This window comes from Carassius gibelio, chromosome A13, assembly GCF_023724105.1.
Source record: "Carassius gibelio isolate Cgi1373 ecotype wild population from Czech Republic chromosome A13, carGib1.2-hapl.c, whole genome shotgun sequence".
NCBI classification, from domain to species: Eukaryota; Metazoa; Chordata; class Actinopteri; order Cypriniformes; family Cyprinidae; genus Carassius; species Carassius gibelio.
The window spans coordinates 10,256,707-10,276,634 of NC_068383.1; the positions used below are offsets into that span (position 1 = coordinate 10,256,707).

Below are 19,928 nucleotides of genomic sequence, written 5' to 3' on the forward strand. Positions count from 1 at the left end.
ATTTTTTTCCATTGATTTTGTGTGTTGGGATCATTGTCCATTTTCGCATTTAGCCGGTGGAGGGGTGTCTGCGTGTCCTCACATTTGCTCTGCCAATTATTAACAATCAAATAGAGAATAAACAGAGAGATGTGAGCAGTCAAAACCCATTATCACAATTTACACCCAGAAAGAAAGAGGGATGAGAATTATTTAGTCATTCTTAATTGTCAGTGACATTTCTGTGATGTTATGGCTTTGGGAATTGGAGTAGATGACCTTGTACATGTAATTAAACCTCAGTTCCCACCAGCGCCAGTTAACACTGAAAATGTTTTTGTTACTGAATGTGAAATTAAAAGAAAATAAAAGATTGATGGGCTCCATTGTGCAGACACAGAAGAGGATGTGAAATGATAGAGTAGATGGAGAGAGACTGTTGAGAGACTGTTATTTCTAGCATGATGGCACGTGCTTGTGTTTTTAACCAGAACAATGGGTGCATGGCAACAGCGGGTAACCATGGCGACTTTTAAGGCAGCCAGATGGGATTTTAATAACATTGCCAATACTGTCAGATTCACATCTGATGAAGTCCTTATTGGTATCTCAGACACACTATGTTTTTCTTTTGACACTCTGAAAAGACAAAGCTGATTTCCCAAATGTATTTCTCTCACTTGCCCTTTCATCGTTCCTCCTGTAAGTTCTCTGAATGGCTTCCGGTACTTACAGAAATCTAATGACATCCCAGTTGACAGGAAATGCACAAGCACTTCTCTCAGAACAGAGTAGAAAGCAAAGACAGAGAGATCCCAGTTTACAACAAGTAAAGCAATTGTCGTTGTAGAACACTGTCTCACAAACTGGACATGGTTATAATCATATAATCATATTAAAAGGAAAAAGCAAAATATGAATTTTGCTCAGTAATATCTCTTAATTACATACATGGACATACAGAGGCTGTTTTGAGGGTATGAGTAGCTGTACATTTAATTGCGTTTGAATACAGATGCTTTCTAAATGCCACTTTTATTAGGCAGGATGCCTGCTGTTTGGATATTAATTTTGTAAAATCCCAAGAGAGCTTGATAGAAATGTGGGATATAAATGATCATTGCTAATATTTGTTGCAATTCATATTTGATCTTTGCAGTCTTAAAATCACAATATGTCCTGTCCAAACTAAAAAGCTGATTAAAAATGTTAGAAAATTTGAAATAACACTAATATTCCTCTTAATACATGGCTACTTACCAAATAAACTAACAAATTGGCATGTAATTTTTTTTTTAAAAAATCAGAATCAAGTATTTCAGAGAGTCAGTATGATGTTTCTGAAACTGTACACTTTAGCTAAACAACGAACCACCAAAATGTCAATATAGCTCTAACTTGGATCTGTCCAATTTTTTATGTTATGAGGACCCAGAAATATCTAATGCATTTATTGTATTGTAATAGCCTTTGAAGATGATATGGCAATAAATTTAAAGGAATAGTTTACCCAAAAATTAACTGGAGGAGGAAGTGTTGACAGTATGAATTATTTAAACTGAAGCAATGCAGTTAAAAATTTCATGATGATGGATATTACAAACAGCTTTTCACTTCACAAGACATTAATTGATGGTCGAGTGAATTATTTGTGGATTATTGTATTTTTATCAGCTGTTTGGGCTCTCATTCTGACAGCACCCATTCACTACAGAGGATGCACTGGTGAGCAAGTTATTGCAAAATTTCTCCATATCTGTTCCAATGAAGAAATATAAATAAATAAACTCATCTACAGCCTGGATAGCCTGAGGGTGAGTACATTTTCAGCAAATTTCCTTTTTTTATTAATTTATTTGCTTTATTGGGGGGGGGCCTATTTAGTTTTGGTCTTTTGAGTGCCGTCTTGTAATTCATCCCACCCTTAAACATTATTATTTGAAAATAGTAAATCAGGATCATGCTAAGAGGCACAGCAGGAATCCAGTGTAGACTTTTCTGTCATCCCAGAATATACCATCTGATGCGTGTCCCCCTCTCCTCCCCCGCGCACTGGAGCGGTCGCCCACCCCGTCTTAAATACGCGCCATGGTTTAGTCCAGACCAGAACATCATGGCGATAGATGGTAAGTAGGCCAATAGAGCTCTCCTCTTCTCTCAAACTCACTTCTCTATCCAAAGCACATCGCTGTACGTTAAGTGGTTAAATGTGACTATTTTCCCATTCAACGTGGTATAGAGTGTTTTTGTGTTAAAGGGATGTTGATGGGAAAGTTTGTGTGTTGTAGTGTGGATTGGAGTGATCGTGGTGCTGAAAGAACAGCTCCCGTCTGCCAACTCCATCAGTCAAGTCTCATCGCTGTTACTTTCTCTCAATATTTGATGGTTTCTTCCACTATAGTGCGAGAGAACCGGCGCTATCAGCAGGTGCCCGTAGCTTCGTTAAGAAATCCATTGGTTTCACTTCACAGTTTGGGGAGTGTGCCGCCGTCTGTGTTGAATTCGAGGCTCTTTTAAAGCTAGTATTCAATCTTTGAGTTTTGTTTTGCGACATTCCTACAGGTTGCGCGAAGAGTCGCGCGAGGTCTATTTAGCTGAGATTTTCTTGTTTGGGGATAACGGTGCTATTTATCTTTGTTCTTAAGCATTTGTGCCCGTTTTCATAGATGTTTATTGTTCATTTCATTAAGTTAACTGTTTGCAGCTACTATTTCTGATTTGCCTTCACATCGATTCAAATATTAGCTATGTGCTGGTTTTTGAATATGCTGTTTATATTATAAATGTAGGTGGTGTGTATATCAGTTGGCTCAAGTTTATCAATATGTTAGTTTGTATGTAAAGAGTAGTTACATCTATGTGACTGGATTATGATTGTGTATAAAAGGCTTGCTTCTTTTTTTATTGACCATGACTCTAAACCAGTACCAACACACCCACACACACAGCCTCCACATGAGAAGAGGGTTTTTACTGAATGTGCAGTGTGCATTTGAAATGTGCTGTTTGAGAGAGATTAGTAATATTCTCAAATGATTTTATAATTTTGAACTGCATGCACATTAACTATATATACTGTATGTATGTATATATATATATATATATATATATATATATATATATATATATATACATACATACATATATATGTATATATTATTTTTTTATTATTATTATTATTATGTTTTACTGATTTGGATAGCAAAATGGGCTAACAGGTGGAATGGGACTAATAAGCTTTATGATTAATTACCTAATTATTGTGTTATTATATGTAATTATTTCATCGAATGAAATTGCTCTAAATGTGTTATTGTAGTATCTAAATTGCAACAAACATGTTTGCTATCAATATAAAATTGCTTTCCCATTTTTGCTGATAATCTGACCCACTTAACATGGGGGACACATTGTCCCACATTATTATTATAATTATTATTATTACTATTATTATTATTATTATTTTACTTTTGTTATAGTACAGCTGAAAGTATACAGCTTTTATCAGTGCTTCTTCGATAATCAATTTTGCATCATTCACCCTAAAGGAAAACAATTTTGTTTGACAATGAATTCTGAATTTCACTAATGACAGCTCCTAAATTATGCTTTTGTCTTCATTATTGTATGATCTTAGATGTATAATGCCATATCTTGACCTTACAGATAGTAATGCTTGTAATCAATAATAAATAATGCCCCAAGCTAACTACACTGCAGAATCCAGTGTTTCTTTACTTTTGCCAGAAATCTGCAAGAATCTGAAAAAGGGAAAGTCAATCTTAATATTTAATAGAAATGTGGATGTGTCATGTAGATCCCCGATAACCTGTAAAGCTTATACGAGCACTGGTTATTCTACTTTACACTGCAGGTCAGTTAAATATTTACATATTTAACAAATATTTACAGCATTTCACTGGAGTTCTGCACAGAATAAAACCTCAAATCATGTTAGCATAACAAAAGAGCTGCACATTAAGCAGGATGTGGATTGCTGATAGGGAAGAATAGGATGAAAAAAAAGAGGCTGTTGAGTATTTGTTTAACTGATATCACTTGAGTGAAGTGTATTCCCCCTGAAAGAGCTCCTGCTTTTGCTGCTTTTGGTGTGGTTGTGAGATACATCTTCTGAATGAGTGTATTGTTATATGTTTACTTCACTTTTGTAGATAAATGCTGTAAGGACAGCTTGATGGCCAGCATGATGGATTTTGAAAACATGGTGCATTAATTTCACACGTCACTTGCAGCCTTTTGTTTCATATGAAGGACAAATTTGGAATGATTACGGGGAAGTAATTCAGCCATAGCTAAAAGAAGGCACTCTATCATCAGCACTGACAGGTACATTTCAAACTCTGATGGATCTCTGTTATGGATGACCTTTAAAGCTCTCAAATGCTACTTACATGCAATGATTAAGGTGCAGTGAGTTGTGTTAAAGTTGTTTTTATTTAATGTAGAGGTGGATAAGTCTTACGGTTCACCAGTGAATAGTCTCATCGGTCAGTTGGCTCACCATTAGTATGTTGCTTCCTTTTACCGGCAAATGAGAAAATGAGTTAATCAAAATCTGAAAGAGCTGTTTACAAGAGGTGTTATTCCAGAGCATTGGAGGCAACATACCCTCAGCTTTATAAGCTCCATTGCTAATCACATTAAATAGCTGCCATTTCCTGTTAACACCAGAGTGACTGCATCAACACGAAACTATTAAAATGTGTGCATTTTAAGAGTGTCTTTGGTGTCTTTTCTCTGCAAAGGTTTGTGGTGGTTCTCTCTTCTTCTTTGCTATTTTACCTGTTTCTAAATGTTTTTGTCAAAATATACATAGAAATGATGCACTGGTTGGTTAAACTCTGGTTTAAGATTTAGAAACTAGTGTAGAATCAGTAAAAATATTCTGTTTTCCATTTTGTTCCCTTGACATTTTGATAATAACAGCCCTTGTGTTCCACGACTTAAAATAGCCATAAGAGTTTCGGGTGACATGAAGATGGATTATGACCTGTGGAAAATGCAAATCGATTGACTGGATCGAATTTACACACTTTAATTTTTTCATATTTTACTCTACCATTTGACAGTTTGGTAAATATAGTGTATTTTCCCCAATAATAATATATTTTATATTTATATATTTTATATTAATATATTTAAATATTATATTTATATATGTCATTTATACCTGTGATGACAAAGCTGAATTTTCAGCAGCTGTTATTCCACTCTTCATTGTCACATGCACCTTTAAAAATGATTATAATATGCTGATCTGGTGTTCATGACAAATGTAGTAGTATTATTATTAAAGGTGAAAACAGTTGTGCTGCTTAATATTTCGTGGAAAACTTGATACATTCTTTTCAGGATTCTTCAATTAATATTTTGATGAAAGTTCAAAATACTGATACTTTCATGAAAGTTAAAAAGAGCAGCAATTAGAGTGGTTATAAAAAAAACTGACCCACCTTTAAAATAATTACATTTTGTAGCTTTGCAGCCTGAATTGAAGATGGACAAAGTTTTTGTTTTATCCAGCTTCTTTTAATCAGTGTAACTCATTAAATCCAAGTGAAAGACAAAAAGCCAATTTGACTTTCAACTGTGATCAGCTGTGGTAATTTTTCATTTCATTTATTCAACTGTGGCAAGACACTGTCAAAAATTATTTGGGGTAAAGTTGTGGACATGAATTTATATATATTTTTCTTCTACTTCTTTTTTATCTGCAGTAATCATTTATCTTAATTGCCAGTTACCAAAGGGACAAATAGTTTTATGGAAGTTGCATTCAAAATTAACTTGGCTCAATTTTTTGAGGGTGCAAGTTTAAATGGTTATAATGCTGAATAAATCTCTAATTCCAAACAGACTGTTTAATATCTTTAATTTCTCTCACTTTCTCTGGTTCTTTCCTGCTGCCCATGGGATGTTGATTTCTTTCCTTGGCCAACTGTGGTTTATCCCAAAGAGAATATCACACACTGGATTTCTGAAAATGAAGTACACGTTATGATTAGCATTTTTTGTTTCACATTTTGCAACACTGTTTGAATTAATCAAAAAGTAATGCAAATTTAAAAACTGATAAGACTTGCCTGTTCTCTGCCTCTAGACTAACATTTACATGCAAACCCACACAGTCTTTAGGGGCATTTTGTACATGAAATTAGCTGCATCAGCTGTGGTACAGTTCTCAAGAGTCTGACTTCTGCAGAGTCTGTTTTCATGACTCAGATCAGTGCAGACAGATCATAAACCTGATCCAATGCAAAGTCTGAATGAAGATTGTGAAGTAGATGAAGTCCCAGCAGATTCCAGTCACCAAAACACACACAGAGCCCCATTCCCTCACCCAACAGCAGCAGAGGACTCCAGAGAGTAAAGGTGCAGGGCCGTAGTTGCTGTGTAGTGTTGGTCTACTGGGCGCTTGTGAAGAAGAAAGCAACCAAGATACTTAAATGAGTTTCTTTTTCTGTTTTTTTTCCTACTGTTTTCCCATTAGGTGGATTAGTTAAACCCACTCACAGATTAAAAGATTCAATCGTGTCCATGAAAACAAATGGACTTTAATCAGTGTTATTTTAATTTCTGTTCTTGATATCTGATTTAAAACTCTTCAAAGGACTGTAAGTAGCCTGGGGGAGTTTGTAGAGAGGAGGCGTATGCCAGCAAACAGAATCTTCTAATTGGTTTGGGACTTCAGATTTAGTGCAGATTTTAAGACTTTTTTTGCAAATGCCCATTAGCTTTTATGTGTCTTGACTTCAATTGCTTCTCTCTCTCTCTCTCCCTAGAGGATGATAAAGAGAGAGAGTGAGTGAGTAAGAAAGAAAGGGGGAGAAATGTAGGCTGTAGTGAATTTGATCTCCCTTAGAGGGCTAAACTGTTAATTGCAGCGTTGTGGGTCAGACAGGTAATGTGTGTGCAAAAGAGGGAGAGAGAGAGAGACTCTAGGGCAAAGTTGTCTTTTCACTGTCTGGCTGTCAGTCTGGGTCACAGTTAGTCAAGACAGCTACATATAACTGATACTGGAACTCTCAACCCAACACTACAAAACTGAAAGAGATAAAATTGTGCAAAGAAACATAGTTTTGATATTTGGACCAACATTGCTTTTATACAACAGTGTAATAAGTTAATGAGTAACTTCTGTGTTTAGTTTGATCAATTCATTAATTCATTATGTTTTAATAATTAATCGTTAATAAATACAATTCATAATTTTGTGATACACAAATTAAATTATGTCCAAACAAAGCCAGAAATAATCATTGTGTGTCTCATTCAAAGAGACTCTTGCCTGCTTTGTTTCTGGTGGGTTTGAACAAATCAGTTTGGTGAGTGATTCAATGGCACAATTATAATGTCAGTTACAGTATTTGTTTTGTTCATGAATGAGTTGTTTTTTCTGAACTAATCAATTGTTGGGTTAATAATAAATGGACTCTCTCATAATAAAAAGAGGAGGTGAGGAGAGACCCCTGATATGATTGTAAAGTGCTTTGGGTCTACAGTACTACATAATAAAAGCACTATGTGAATGCCTCATTTATTCATTCATTAAGATGAGAGAGTCATTTGGTGTAATGCTGTAACCACACTACTAATGGACACAGAAAAGGACAAACAGAGTAATATAAACAGTGGAAAGTCGCAGTGCTATTAGACTGTATATAAGCACTCCTGAACCGTCTAGGATATCAAAGCGATTCCGACAATTTAAGATTCGATCAGAATAGTGTTAAAACAACACAAAGAGTCAAATTCCACAGAGGCCCAGGATAAAAAGATGTTGACCATAAATCTGCCCAAGATTCTGGCACCCCAAGTCTAACTAACTAACTAACAGCTTTGAACAGCATACAGTTTAAAACAAAGAACCCTCATTGATAATTCTAAATCAGGAAGGAGATTAGCAATTTTGGGGCAAGAAACCCAAGATTAATGGTCGAAGAGACAACACATCATGACCATCACAAGTAAAACCGTGAGGAAATCCTAAAGGTTAAGACTTCCTTCATTTTTCTACATCCTTAAATTCGCAGAATATATTTAAACCATTGATAATAATGGCTCAGCATGTTCACCACACATGCAACACTCTGTAAACCCTGGAAATAATGTACGTAGCATCACATTCCCAGAATCAATAGACTTTTGCCTTTATTGAAATCCAAACTTACATGTGATGATCACTCTGTTATTAGTTATGAAAATTTAGGGTTTGGTATTCATGTCAGAGGTGAATTTATTCTTAATTTAGTATATAATGGGCTCTGCTTCATTTTTGAGGCGGAGTACAAATAAATAAATAAATAAAAATATGGTATTGAGTATTGTGAGGTTCTATGGCATTAAGTTTGTCCAGTGTCTAAGTTTTCACTGTCTTTTACACACACACAACACACACACACACACATATATATATTGTCTAAATTACACTCTGCGATGTGATTTACGTATTAGGAGGAGAAATTTTGTAACACCTCAAACTAAGAAAATGTCTAACTGGTAAAGACACCAATTGGGATGCATCTAAAGGCTGAGTTTAAAAACTCAGGACACAATCAAATTTTGCCACGGCTTGTTTGCCTTCAAGTTCTTCAAGCACTTTCCCAGCATGCTCTAGCTTGCATGCCAGCTGCTTCTACAATCATGAAGAGATCAGCCATCTAGTCTCGTCACACTCTTATTTTCTATCTTTTTAAGTTTCTTTTCCATTGAGAGTTTTGTTTCATTTTGCCACAAAGCTGTGACTCCTGTAACCTTATCTGTGCCCACCACCAAAACCTCAACCAGCCCACAACTCTGCACCATTCTTCAGCCAAAGCCCAACGATTAGTTCTCCAAGATGTCACTCCGGAAGATTAGTAGACCTCCAGTGAATTAAACCCATTTCTACAATGACGCCACAATGAAAATCATGATAAAGGCAACACAAGTAAACCTCCAGATTCTAGCTCAACTGGAGCATTTAATATAAAGTTTATTAGCCTCATTGAGGAACTCAATGCAAAACTTAATCAAATGATTGATGGTTGTTCAGGTCTATGAAACTGCGTATATTGCTGTAAACTTGGGATTTCACATTTCTTAAACTCATTCTTTCTGCAAGTTGTGTGAATGTGTGAGTACATGTGTTTGTGTCAGATTAGTTTAGTTTTGTCCAATAAAGTCTTATTTATATTGAAAAGAGAAGTATCTTGTGTTTTGTTCTTACAAGTTAATGTTTTTACCTGCTGATCTTGTTGATGTGCTAATAAATGTTTTCACTATATTTTGGAGATTTATATCCAATGTTATATGACCCATTCAATTGACCATTGGCCTATTCAGTTCAGCAGTAAAACAGTGATTCTTTCCAAATTCCCTAGAAATATCATAATTAATTCCCTTTGAGGTAAATATACCTGTTTCCCTCACTACCAACATAAGTGTGGCTCAAGACATTTAAAGTGAAGTCACTTTGGATAATCGCTTTAGCTAAAATAGTGAATTTCTCAACCAAATCTATAGGGTGATTTTTCTCTTTACTATCCCATTTTGCTTCAGATTAAATTAAAACAGAAAAGTGCCAGACAAAAGCACAGATGACCCATATGCTTATGGCAGTTTCTAATATCTTTCTTTGAAAGCTGTGATCACTTTGGAGAGTGTGTTTTGGAAGGGTGCTAATTGTACCTATGAATCAAGCTCTAATGATTCTTTAATGGAGTTGGCAGAGGTTTAAACTGTTGCCTGATGGAGTTGGATCATATTAAATCATGCTATTCAACACTCAGCCCTCATCATTCCATTGTGCACGTGTTTAGCAAAATTTGTACCAAGCATTTACTTTTGCCAGATTTGAAGATGATTAATAGCATGTAAATGGCCTAAAACAAATCTTTAGTTGCATTTAAAAAAAATTCTATAAATAATTTTCTCTCTTGAAAAGCTATGTCAAAGATTATTCTTTTCTTAAACCATTGATAATAATGTCTCAGCATGTTCACCACACATGCAACACTCTGTAAACCCTGAAAATAATGTACGTAGCATCACATTCCCACAATCAATAGACTTTTGCCTTTATTGAAATCCAAACTTACATGTGATGATCACTCTGTTATTAGTTGTGAAAATTTAGGGTTTGGTATTCATGTCAGAGGTGAATTTATTCTTAATTTAGTATATAATGGGCTCTGCTTCATTTTTGGGGCGGAGTACAAATAAATAAATAAATAAAAATATGGTATTGAGTATTGTGAGGTTCTATGGCATTAAGTTTGTCCAGTGTCTAAACTAAACTAAATCTAATATAAATAGAGAAACATGTTACAGCTGTGGCTACAGATGAAACAACACCCATATACTGTACACACTCATCCCTAACATATAACTAAGAGTAATGCATAAAATGCCTCTGCCAGATCAAAGAAATAACCCACAAACACATTGAAAAGACTAATTTCAAAAGAGCTTCAGTTGTCAGTCATCAACCCCATAATGGGATACTGGAAAATCACAGGTTTTTCTGTTCCTCAGTGGCATTTTCACTAAATCCCCTCTGGTGAGTTGCTTCGGTGTGCTGTTGTTTTTGAAGCCAAAGCGGATTTGTGTGTAAATCTGTCAGTCTGTGAGGATAAGATGCTGTTTTTAAAGAGAGTGAAAGATGGTGAAAATAGCATAGACAAAATTTGGAACTGTTAAACCCAGGCAGGAAGGATTCTCCATACAGATAGAATGATGCAGATAAAGTGGTATGCAAAGTATACTTGGATTTCTACCCTGGGCTATAGTATGAATTGGTATGGAGGTCTTTGTTAGTATTTAAGTTTCTACTTAGTACCAGTATTTAGTTATATATTTGTGTGAGTATTTATAGTACTCATGTGCTTAATTCTCTTACTGAGCTTGGACACATTTTTAAATGTATTATGATGGCAAAATATTAGTAGAGAATACTGAAGTAACACTTTTTGAATGAAAATAACTTTGTTCTGTTTACTTCTTCACTTTTGGCATTTCATAACATTTCATAAATTGTATTACAACATCTGTATTATTCAGAAATTTCTGAAAACAAATTGTGTATATCTTGTAGTTTAATGCAAGTATTTTTGTTAATATGAATTGATTTTATTATGCTATACCATGTCCATGTCCTTTGGTGGATCCATTGTGCTTTGCAAAGTTTGACATGACTTTACTTCAGAAAGCGTGATCTCCAGATCCAAGGGCGCTTCTTTTCCCTTTCTCTCTCTTTTGTTTTTCCTCATTCTAGGGTTTAAACACTAAATAGAGGGAAATATCTGTATAAAACTGGGACGGGCTTCTATAAATACAAAACAACCCTGTCTAAGAAGGAGAGATGCATGAAAGAAAGAGAGAGGAAAGATGTACTTAGGGTTTGGCCCTGCAACCTCACCTTGGCTTAGTTACTTACTTTATTTACAGACTTTGCATCAATCAAACAGTTTAAATGGTCGACTTTGCAGTTTATTCTGACCATGAACCTTCCAGTTAGATGGGGAAAATGCTCTTTAACTTATTAGTTAAAAAAATAATAATAACCTTGCTTTTTCAGTTGACATTATACATAATGTATAAATCCTAAATGTATAATTTAAACCTTTGAAGTCCAAATATCCAGTTAAAAGTAATAAATCAATGTTCAGATATCTGTGCCATATTATGTGCAATGTGCTTTAGATGGTCCCTAAACAATGTGCTGAATCTAAACTGCAGATGAAGGGGTTGAAACAGGAACTCTTGCTAGGTTATCCTAAATTATGTGAGTTCAACTTCAGTTCAACTTGATGGAAGTTACTGCATATTTAGCAGAGCTGTTAGATCTTAATTTGATTTTAATTTGCTCTCTACACCATATGGCTCTGAAACCACACTGGCTGTGTGACAAAAGACCATGTCAGTATAGCTCTCATAAAGATCTCTCTCTCTCTCTCTCTCTCTCTCTCTCTCTCTCTCTCTCTCTCTCTCTCTTTCTCAATCACACACTCACTCACTCACACACTCACTCACTCTCTGCAGGCTAGTTTTGTGTTAAAGGATTCCATTTAAATATATGAACGTCAGCTGTTGGTCATTTTACACACAGCTGTGTGATGTATAATTACAGCGTTTGATAGAGCCAAAACCCTTTGTGCCAATGTCCAAAATTAAACTGGTGTTTAAAGGGGTCATATGACGTAGCTGAAAAGAACATTATGCTGTGTATTTGTTGTAATACAATGTGTTTATGCAGTTAAAAACACATTATTTTCCACATTATGTACATTATTGTTGCTCCTCTACGCCCCGCCTTTCTGAAATGTGTCGATTTTTAAAAGCTGATCAGTCTGAAAAGCGAGGTGTGCTCTGATTGGCCAGCTATTCAGTGTGTTGTGATTGGCTGAATACCTCAAGCGAGTGACAGAAATGTTTCCCCTTAACATACTGTGATGCCGTCTCCTGGCACGAGGAAACGAAACCAATAAAATCCATTATAAATGAGGCCTTTGTTGCATCCAGTGGGAACATAATTACTGATTATAATGACTTGTACTGTGTTTTTACGCGTTGCATTGCGTATCGCGCCGCGTAAACATAAAACCATGTCTGCATTTGTGGTCATCACAACATGGCAGCGGCAACAATAATACTACAGCGAGATTAAAAGTTATGCCTTCTTTCTTTGCATGAACATTTGGGCGGTGTTATGCAAATCTTCCCACACATTGATGTAGACATGTGGGGGTGTGTTAAAATAAGGCGTTTAGGAGGGCGTGGATGAGTCTTTACTTTTATAAAGAATATCTCTTTGGATTTGAGACTTTAGTCTTTGCAACTTTACAGATTGTCTTTATGCAACAAAAGCTTGCAACACTCAAAACCTGAAACCGCATCATTTGACCCCTTTTAAGTGTCTTACTTTTTTCATCATGTAGGTGATGAAGATCAGTCATTGAGCAGTGATCAAGCTTCATTACCATGGAAAGATGCACATTGTGAAATTTAGTCTTAGATGTAATTCTACCATGAATAGACTATTGATTAGACAGATGTCTAGGGTTTCAGTTGTGTTACAGGTTGACAGCACACATTAAGAATGCATAAACTGGCCTTGGCTGCTTCCATCTCTCTCCTCCAGAATGACCTTTAATCACCTTCTCACAAACAAACTGAAATTACAACCCCCCACAGGATAAAGGCCAACGCTCAGCCATAATCAAAGTCTCCCTTTTTTCAACTGTTATCATGTTTAATGCAAAAATAACAAGCTATTACTCAATTGAAACATTGAAACTCACAGTTTCTGTAAATCTGCTTTAAAACACTATATATTGTGAAGCACTATACAGATATACTTGAGTAGATTTTTCTAAGGTCACTAAATACTTCCACTGAATGTGGTTTAAAAGAGAAGTATAGAAAAGCAAAACGACCTCTTTGCAGTTGAACATTGGGTTACATAAAGCTCTTGGCAGTGCAGAGATGCTCATTCAGGACTCCAAGGGTTCTCAAACTGAAGTACCATACAATCTGTTGTTCACTGTTAGTTTGAGGAGCATTTGAATTAAAATAGGTTCAAATGGATCCATTTTGTCTATGAAGGTTTGAGTAACAAAGGGCAATGTCAACCAGTAATCACAGTAATAATATTATTCATTTATTTATTTTACATTTTGGAAAATATAAATATTAATATATTATTACTGTGTCTCTCACAGAGAGACTGCATTTTATGATAAAAAATAAATTACAGAAAAAAATATATGAAATATTGTTACAAATTTAAATGTACAGTACTGTTTTCTTTTTTGTATATTTAAATCATTCAATATGCTTATTTGTTTCCCCAAAAATATTACATATTAATTTAAATGCTCAACAGTTGTGCTGCTTAAAAAACTGATACATTTTTTTTCAAGATTCGATTAATAGATTAATTCTCAGTGACTCACTCATTAAAACAGTCAAATGTTTAATTCCTGAATGAATCTACCTTTTAAATGAATAAATTCAAAAAGTACAATAAATATCGCATACTTTAAAACTTTTCCTCAAGTAATATTCTAAATGGTGACTTTAATTTCTACCAAAGACATTTTGTGGTAAGATACATCTACTTTTACTTAAGTGTGGCTTTATGCACCACTGATTTTTAATTGGCTATTCTATTTTAAATTGCATAGTTGCTTGAATTTAGTATTAACTGAAAATAACAGCACTGATTCAAGGTGTCAATTATCAACACAAACATTGTTCTCTTGTGTCAAAGTTTACATTGTTTCTTTGAAATCCATTCCATGCCTTCTTAATGCCCAGTGTTTTGTCAATGTGATAAAGTCTTCAAATCTCATGTGCATCAGTTTTAAGTGTGTGTCTGTTTCTGTGAGTTTGTATCCCTGTTTAATGTGTTGTTGCATGTGTGTACTGTTTGTCATATAATGTTGCTTTGTTTCTGCAGGTGGAGAACGGAATTGTGGAGTACATGAGCTTATCTGCATCAGAAAAGGTAAGCGGCCAGTTTAAACATAAAGTAGTTGCCATCTGTGCTGTACTGCTGCTTTGAACCCAGATTTTTTTTAAGCTTTCCATACTGAAAGAGACTGTTTTGATCACCGCTCATGCCTTTCCATGTCTGTCTTTCTTCTAAATGTTTATATGTCAGTATTTCATCTTCAGTGCACTTTCCTTTTGTATCTGTTGTTTTGAGCTTTCATTCAGTGTTTACCATCAGTCTTTGTGCTCATGGTCTTGTCTAAATGTGTAAGTTGTCAAACCTACTGTAACTTTTTGCCCATTATCCTCGAATGATTGTGGTGGTTTGATTGATTCTTTAATTACCCTTAATTTATTAATTACCTTAATTACAAGGAAAGAAGGAAGGTTTAAAGTGTGTATTTAATAAAGACAATTTATATAATAAATATTTTTATTGTGCACGAGAGAGAAACTAGATTTACTGAAGGCTTTTAGTGGATGAGACATTAAACATTTTATTTGATAGTCCTGCTGTTCTCAGGGGTTTGTCCAGCTGTCTTGTTTGTTTTCCTCTGGCTGGCTTGTTTAGTGAGAGCTCAGTCTCAGCAGATTTAACATCATTAGTGAGGATCTGCGGTCCCAGTGTAAAAAAGTCTCGTGGTCCAGGTGGACCGGATGAGTGCTGGGTCTCTGCCGGAGCTGTTCCTGAGGCTGAACCCATCAGTACTGATTACCCTATTTAGACATGACTCTTCACACCAGTGTCCAGCGATTTAGTTTTTAGTGAAAGAGAAGATTTTTCTATCCAAGTCTAAATGCCAAGGTCACATCTGTGTTGTCAGAATTTTTTGATAAATAAATGGAGATTCCATTATGTTTTTTTTAAACGAATATAATTGTATCATTTCACAGTTAGGCTATCCAAGAAGACTTTCAGAAGATGGGTTTTCATCACCTGTGTGTGTGTGTGTGTGTGTGTGTGTGTGTGTGTGTGTGTGTGTGTGTGTGTGTGTGTGTGTGTGTGCGTGTGCGTGTGCGTGTGTGTGTGTGTGTGTGTGTGTGTTAGTTTGGACACTCCTCAGGCAACATCTGTTCACTGTCAGTCAAACCCCTAGGTGTTTGTTGACAGGAAAATGCTGCTGCAGCTAATGCTAGTTTCATAGCTGTGATGAGTGTTGGAAAGTCACAGACTAAAGTTGTGATGCTACAAACCTAAAAACAATTTTTAGCGGTGTGGTTTAGTTGATTTAGAGTAGCTTTTCCAGCGACAAGCTACTGTACTTTTTCCAACTAGTAGCAGTATAGCACGACAAATTGCCCCATCGTTGTTTTCAGCTTTACAACCATGTGAAACTCAAAAAATGTCCTCCTTCTCTGATATGAAGTTTTGGGAAGTCAGATTCATTTTGGTGAATCAGTTATTTTAAATGTACCAGTTAAATAAATGATTTACCAATTTATTGGAGTTCCTATAGTTTTGGCATGATGCAGTATAATATATATATATATATATATATATATATATATATATATATATATATATATATATATATATATATATATATATATATATAATTTTTTTTTTTTTTTTTTACAATAATATTACAAAATAGATATTATACATTGTATTGCACATAATAATATCTTGCTGTTGTTTCATATTCAAATTACAATAGTGTTTACGATCTGTTTATACGCTTTGATTTCTTAAACTGTACATGGTTAATCAGTATGTCAAATTATCCTGTTTTAAAAAGAAAATCACCTCAAACTGCTTTTTTATAGCTACTGTAGTAAGCTACAGATTATTCGTAGCTTAAAGTAAACTGTACAGGTAAAAGAAGGACAGAGATAGATATGACAGTTTGGTATGAGAATGACAAACAGTGGCATGAAAGAAGAAAAAGAGGAACGGTTCTGCAGAAATGAAACTGTTTTATAATGAAAACACTCTAAGATTAAACAGACTAATGTTAAACCCTGCAGGCCCATGACTTGATGATATTTTAATGTTCTTCAAAAGCAGAGCTGTTTATGAGGACTATAAAATCTGGCAATGGAGGTGCTGCCTGCTTCTCTATTCAAGTATGACTAGACATTATGTGTGTATTTGCTGCATCATTTAGCAGTCATATATGTTTGTGTTTCATTATATCTCTCTATGAGTGTACACAGAGCTCATGTCCATGTGTGTGTGTGAGGGTGTTATGACTGAGGGCGTGCATGTGGGCCTCTATGAGCACTTGTGGTCTGCTGTTATGTGGGAGTTTACAACAGTGTGCAATGTTTTTGTAAGTGTTTGTGTCTGTAGTATTTTGTAATTCAGAGGTGGCTAAGAATCCTGACATGCTTTTACCTGTTTCTATGACAACAGAATCATTTAACAATATCCAAGAAGAATGCAATTTCTTGCTATAATAGTGTGATAATAATGTTTACCATTAAAGGTGCACTAAGACGGTTATTTGAATCCTTGTTACACGCAAACTATCTCTGATATGTCATATTAAAGAACTAGTGTATGCATTGTTCAAAACATTTATTTGAGGTGGATTTATTTATGGTAGATGTTGTCACTGTGGGTTTGTTTTTAGGGTATTTAAAGGGTTAGATTTGGTGTCGTTTTCAGTTTTTCTCATCCCTGGCCTGCTTTACTCCAGATGCACCTGTTTTGTCCAGCTGTGTTTTTCTCTGGCCCAGATTCTGTCCTGGCTCAGGTGATTTTCTGTCTGATAATGACCTGGATTTACATCAGAAAATGCAGTTCTGCGATGTGCAACAGGTGTGCAGCAATTATTTTCTTCACCCCACTGATTTGCAGTTCCTCTGACTTAAAAGGATACTGTGTTGTATTGTAGCTGGATTTATGTAGTCAAAATCATTTATGCTGGTCTAATAAAACATTGTTAAATCATATTGTTAGTGTTATGAACAGTTTTTAAATCATTTTAATAGTTCACCGAAAAATTTTAATAGTTTCCCAGGTGAAAAATAATTCTATTAAAAATATACTTTAATAAAGTGTACTAAGTATATTTTTTACATTTTGTACTATTTTCGTCAAATCCAAGTATAGTTAAGTGTATTCAATTATGCATTAACTTCAACTTAACATCTATTTGATTACACTTCTAGTGTAAATAGTATACTAAAATGGAACAACTTTTTTTATACTTCAAGTGCACTGAAATACACTAATGAAAATCAAGATTCATGAGCAATTAAGCACACTAACAGTACAATTGAATTGTATTGACATTCTAATGGAAATACACTTAAAAAGGCATTGCAGTGCAAATTATAGTTATGTTCAAGTACATTTTGTGAATACTGCTATCATACTTATAATTACCATAAACTGTTAATTTAGTATGCCTCTGTAACATTTCAAGTGATCTACAAATGTACTTCCTAACTATATTTAGTGATTTTAAAGTGTCCCACTATGACAATAATAATGTTTTTGAAGTGAAGTTCAATTACAACCTAAACGTCATAGACACGTACTTTCAGTGCAATGTTATTATAGTTTAAGGTAGAAACAAATTGAAAGTACATTTCATTTGTAATTTTATCCCCATTTTGTTATACTTAAGCATGAATGTTGGTATTACACTACAAGTGTATTCTATTACAATTCAGTTCAAGTACATTAAAATCAACAGATTACAAATTGAATTTCAGAAAATCATCTTTATTATTAACACAAAAGTAACACACAAAAGCAGATATTTGCAAAAGGAGGAACCTTGAACAGTCGACTCACTCACTGCATCTGTGAAAACAGGAAAGAGACATGGGGATGAATTAAAACAGGATAGACAATGCATAACATTGAAATACAATCATTGATGATAATGGATTTGTTAAAACAATCATGACAATGGATTTGGATTCATAACTATGACATTACTGTACCTGTAGAGAGTTCAAAACAAAGCGGTTTGTGATATCCGGTTCGCGAACGAATCATTCAATGTTACCGGATCTTTTTGAACCAGTTCACCAAATTGAACTGAATCGTTTTAAACGGTTCGCATCTCCAATAGGCATTAATCCATAAATTACTTAAGCTGTTAACTTTAACTGTTAACTTACACTCGCTCTGAGTTAAAACAAACCAATATCCCGGAGTAATTCATTTACTCAAACAGTACACTGACTGAACTGCTGTGAAGGGAGAACTGAAGATGAACACCGAGCAGAGCCAGATAATGACTCGTTCACGAATCAAGAACCGTTTCTGTCAGACGCGTTCGATTCAAGAACCCAGGAGCTGATGATACTGCGCATGTGTGATTTAGTGTGAAGCAGACCGACACACAGAGTGTCTGAACCGAACTGATTCTTTTGGTGATTGATTCTGAACTGATTCTGTGCTAATGTTATGAGCACGGGTAAACCAAAGACTTGAATCAAGGGCAATCATCGCAAATGACGCCATTACGTCGAGCGCAAAAGAACCAGTGAACCGTTTTCTTCAACCGGTTGTGACGGCTCGTAAGAGAGGAGGAAGCAATTGCAGGTAATTAGAATGGTTGTTTATTGATGGTAGAAAATACAGCGAAACTGAAAGATGAAGGCACAGTCCAGGATGTGGGCAATGGTGACGGAAGGTCTACAGTGGCGTGAGAAGTGCTGGATGGTGAAGTCGGTGGTGACGGTGTAGACGGTCAATGGATGAAACCAGGAAGTGACCGGAACACTCACACGAAGACGACAACACGAACACAATCCAGAACACTAACACGGGAGACGGTAATCCAACAGGGAGACTGCAACATGAGTGAGGATCTGACAACAGACAGAGAGAGAGGTGAGTATATGTAGCTGAGGGGTGATGAGGATCAGCTGGAGCGAGACAATCAACACCCAGGTGACCACAATCAACTAAACGAGCACATGGAGACAACGTAAGTACAAAAACAACCACAAAACATGACACGGAGGAAACACTGGATTTCCTACCGTGACAGTACCCTCTCCCCTAGGACGTCACCTGACGTTCCCAGCCTGCTTTACCTGTAGATTGTAATCATCTATAAGGTGGTGATCCAATATGTCCCGAGCAGGAACCCAGCTTCTCTCCTCCGGACCGTAACCCTCCCAATCCACCAAGTACTGAAATCCGCGTCCCCTCCATCTAGAGTCCAGAATACGATTAACCGAATAGGTGGTTTCCCCATTAACGAGACGAGGCGGGGGGGGAACTGGGGCAGGCGGATTAAGACGGGAAGAAATCACCGATTTAATTTTGGACACATGGAACACGGGATGAATCCTCCTGTACGCCGGAGGAAGGCTAAGACGCACGGTTACCGGATTAATAATTTTGGTAATAGAAAACGGGCCAATAAATTTGGGAGCAAGTTTGTTAGAAACGGAACGCATAGGAATATTCTGGGTAGAAAGCCACACTCTTTGACCGACGACGTAACGGGGAGGCTTCGACCGGTGGCGATCGGCCTTAG

General features: G+C 35.7%; 1 protein-coding gene across 1 annotated transcript in view; it reads left to right on the forward strand.

Annotated features, from left to right (window-relative positions):
- Window positions 1-1,939: 1,939 nt before the first annotated feature.
- LOC128026588 (synaptotagmin-14-like) overlaps window positions 1,940-19,928 on the forward strand; it is a 47,983-nt gene continuing 29,994 nt past the window's right edge. Inside the window, exons 1-2 of the mRNA XM_052613844.1 lie at window positions 1,940-2,105; window positions 14,441-14,488. Coding sequence (XP_052469804.1) covers window positions 1,940-2,105; window positions 14,441-14,488 — 214 coding nt within the window. The remainder of the gene's footprint in view (window positions 2,106-14,440; window positions 14,489-19,928) is intronic.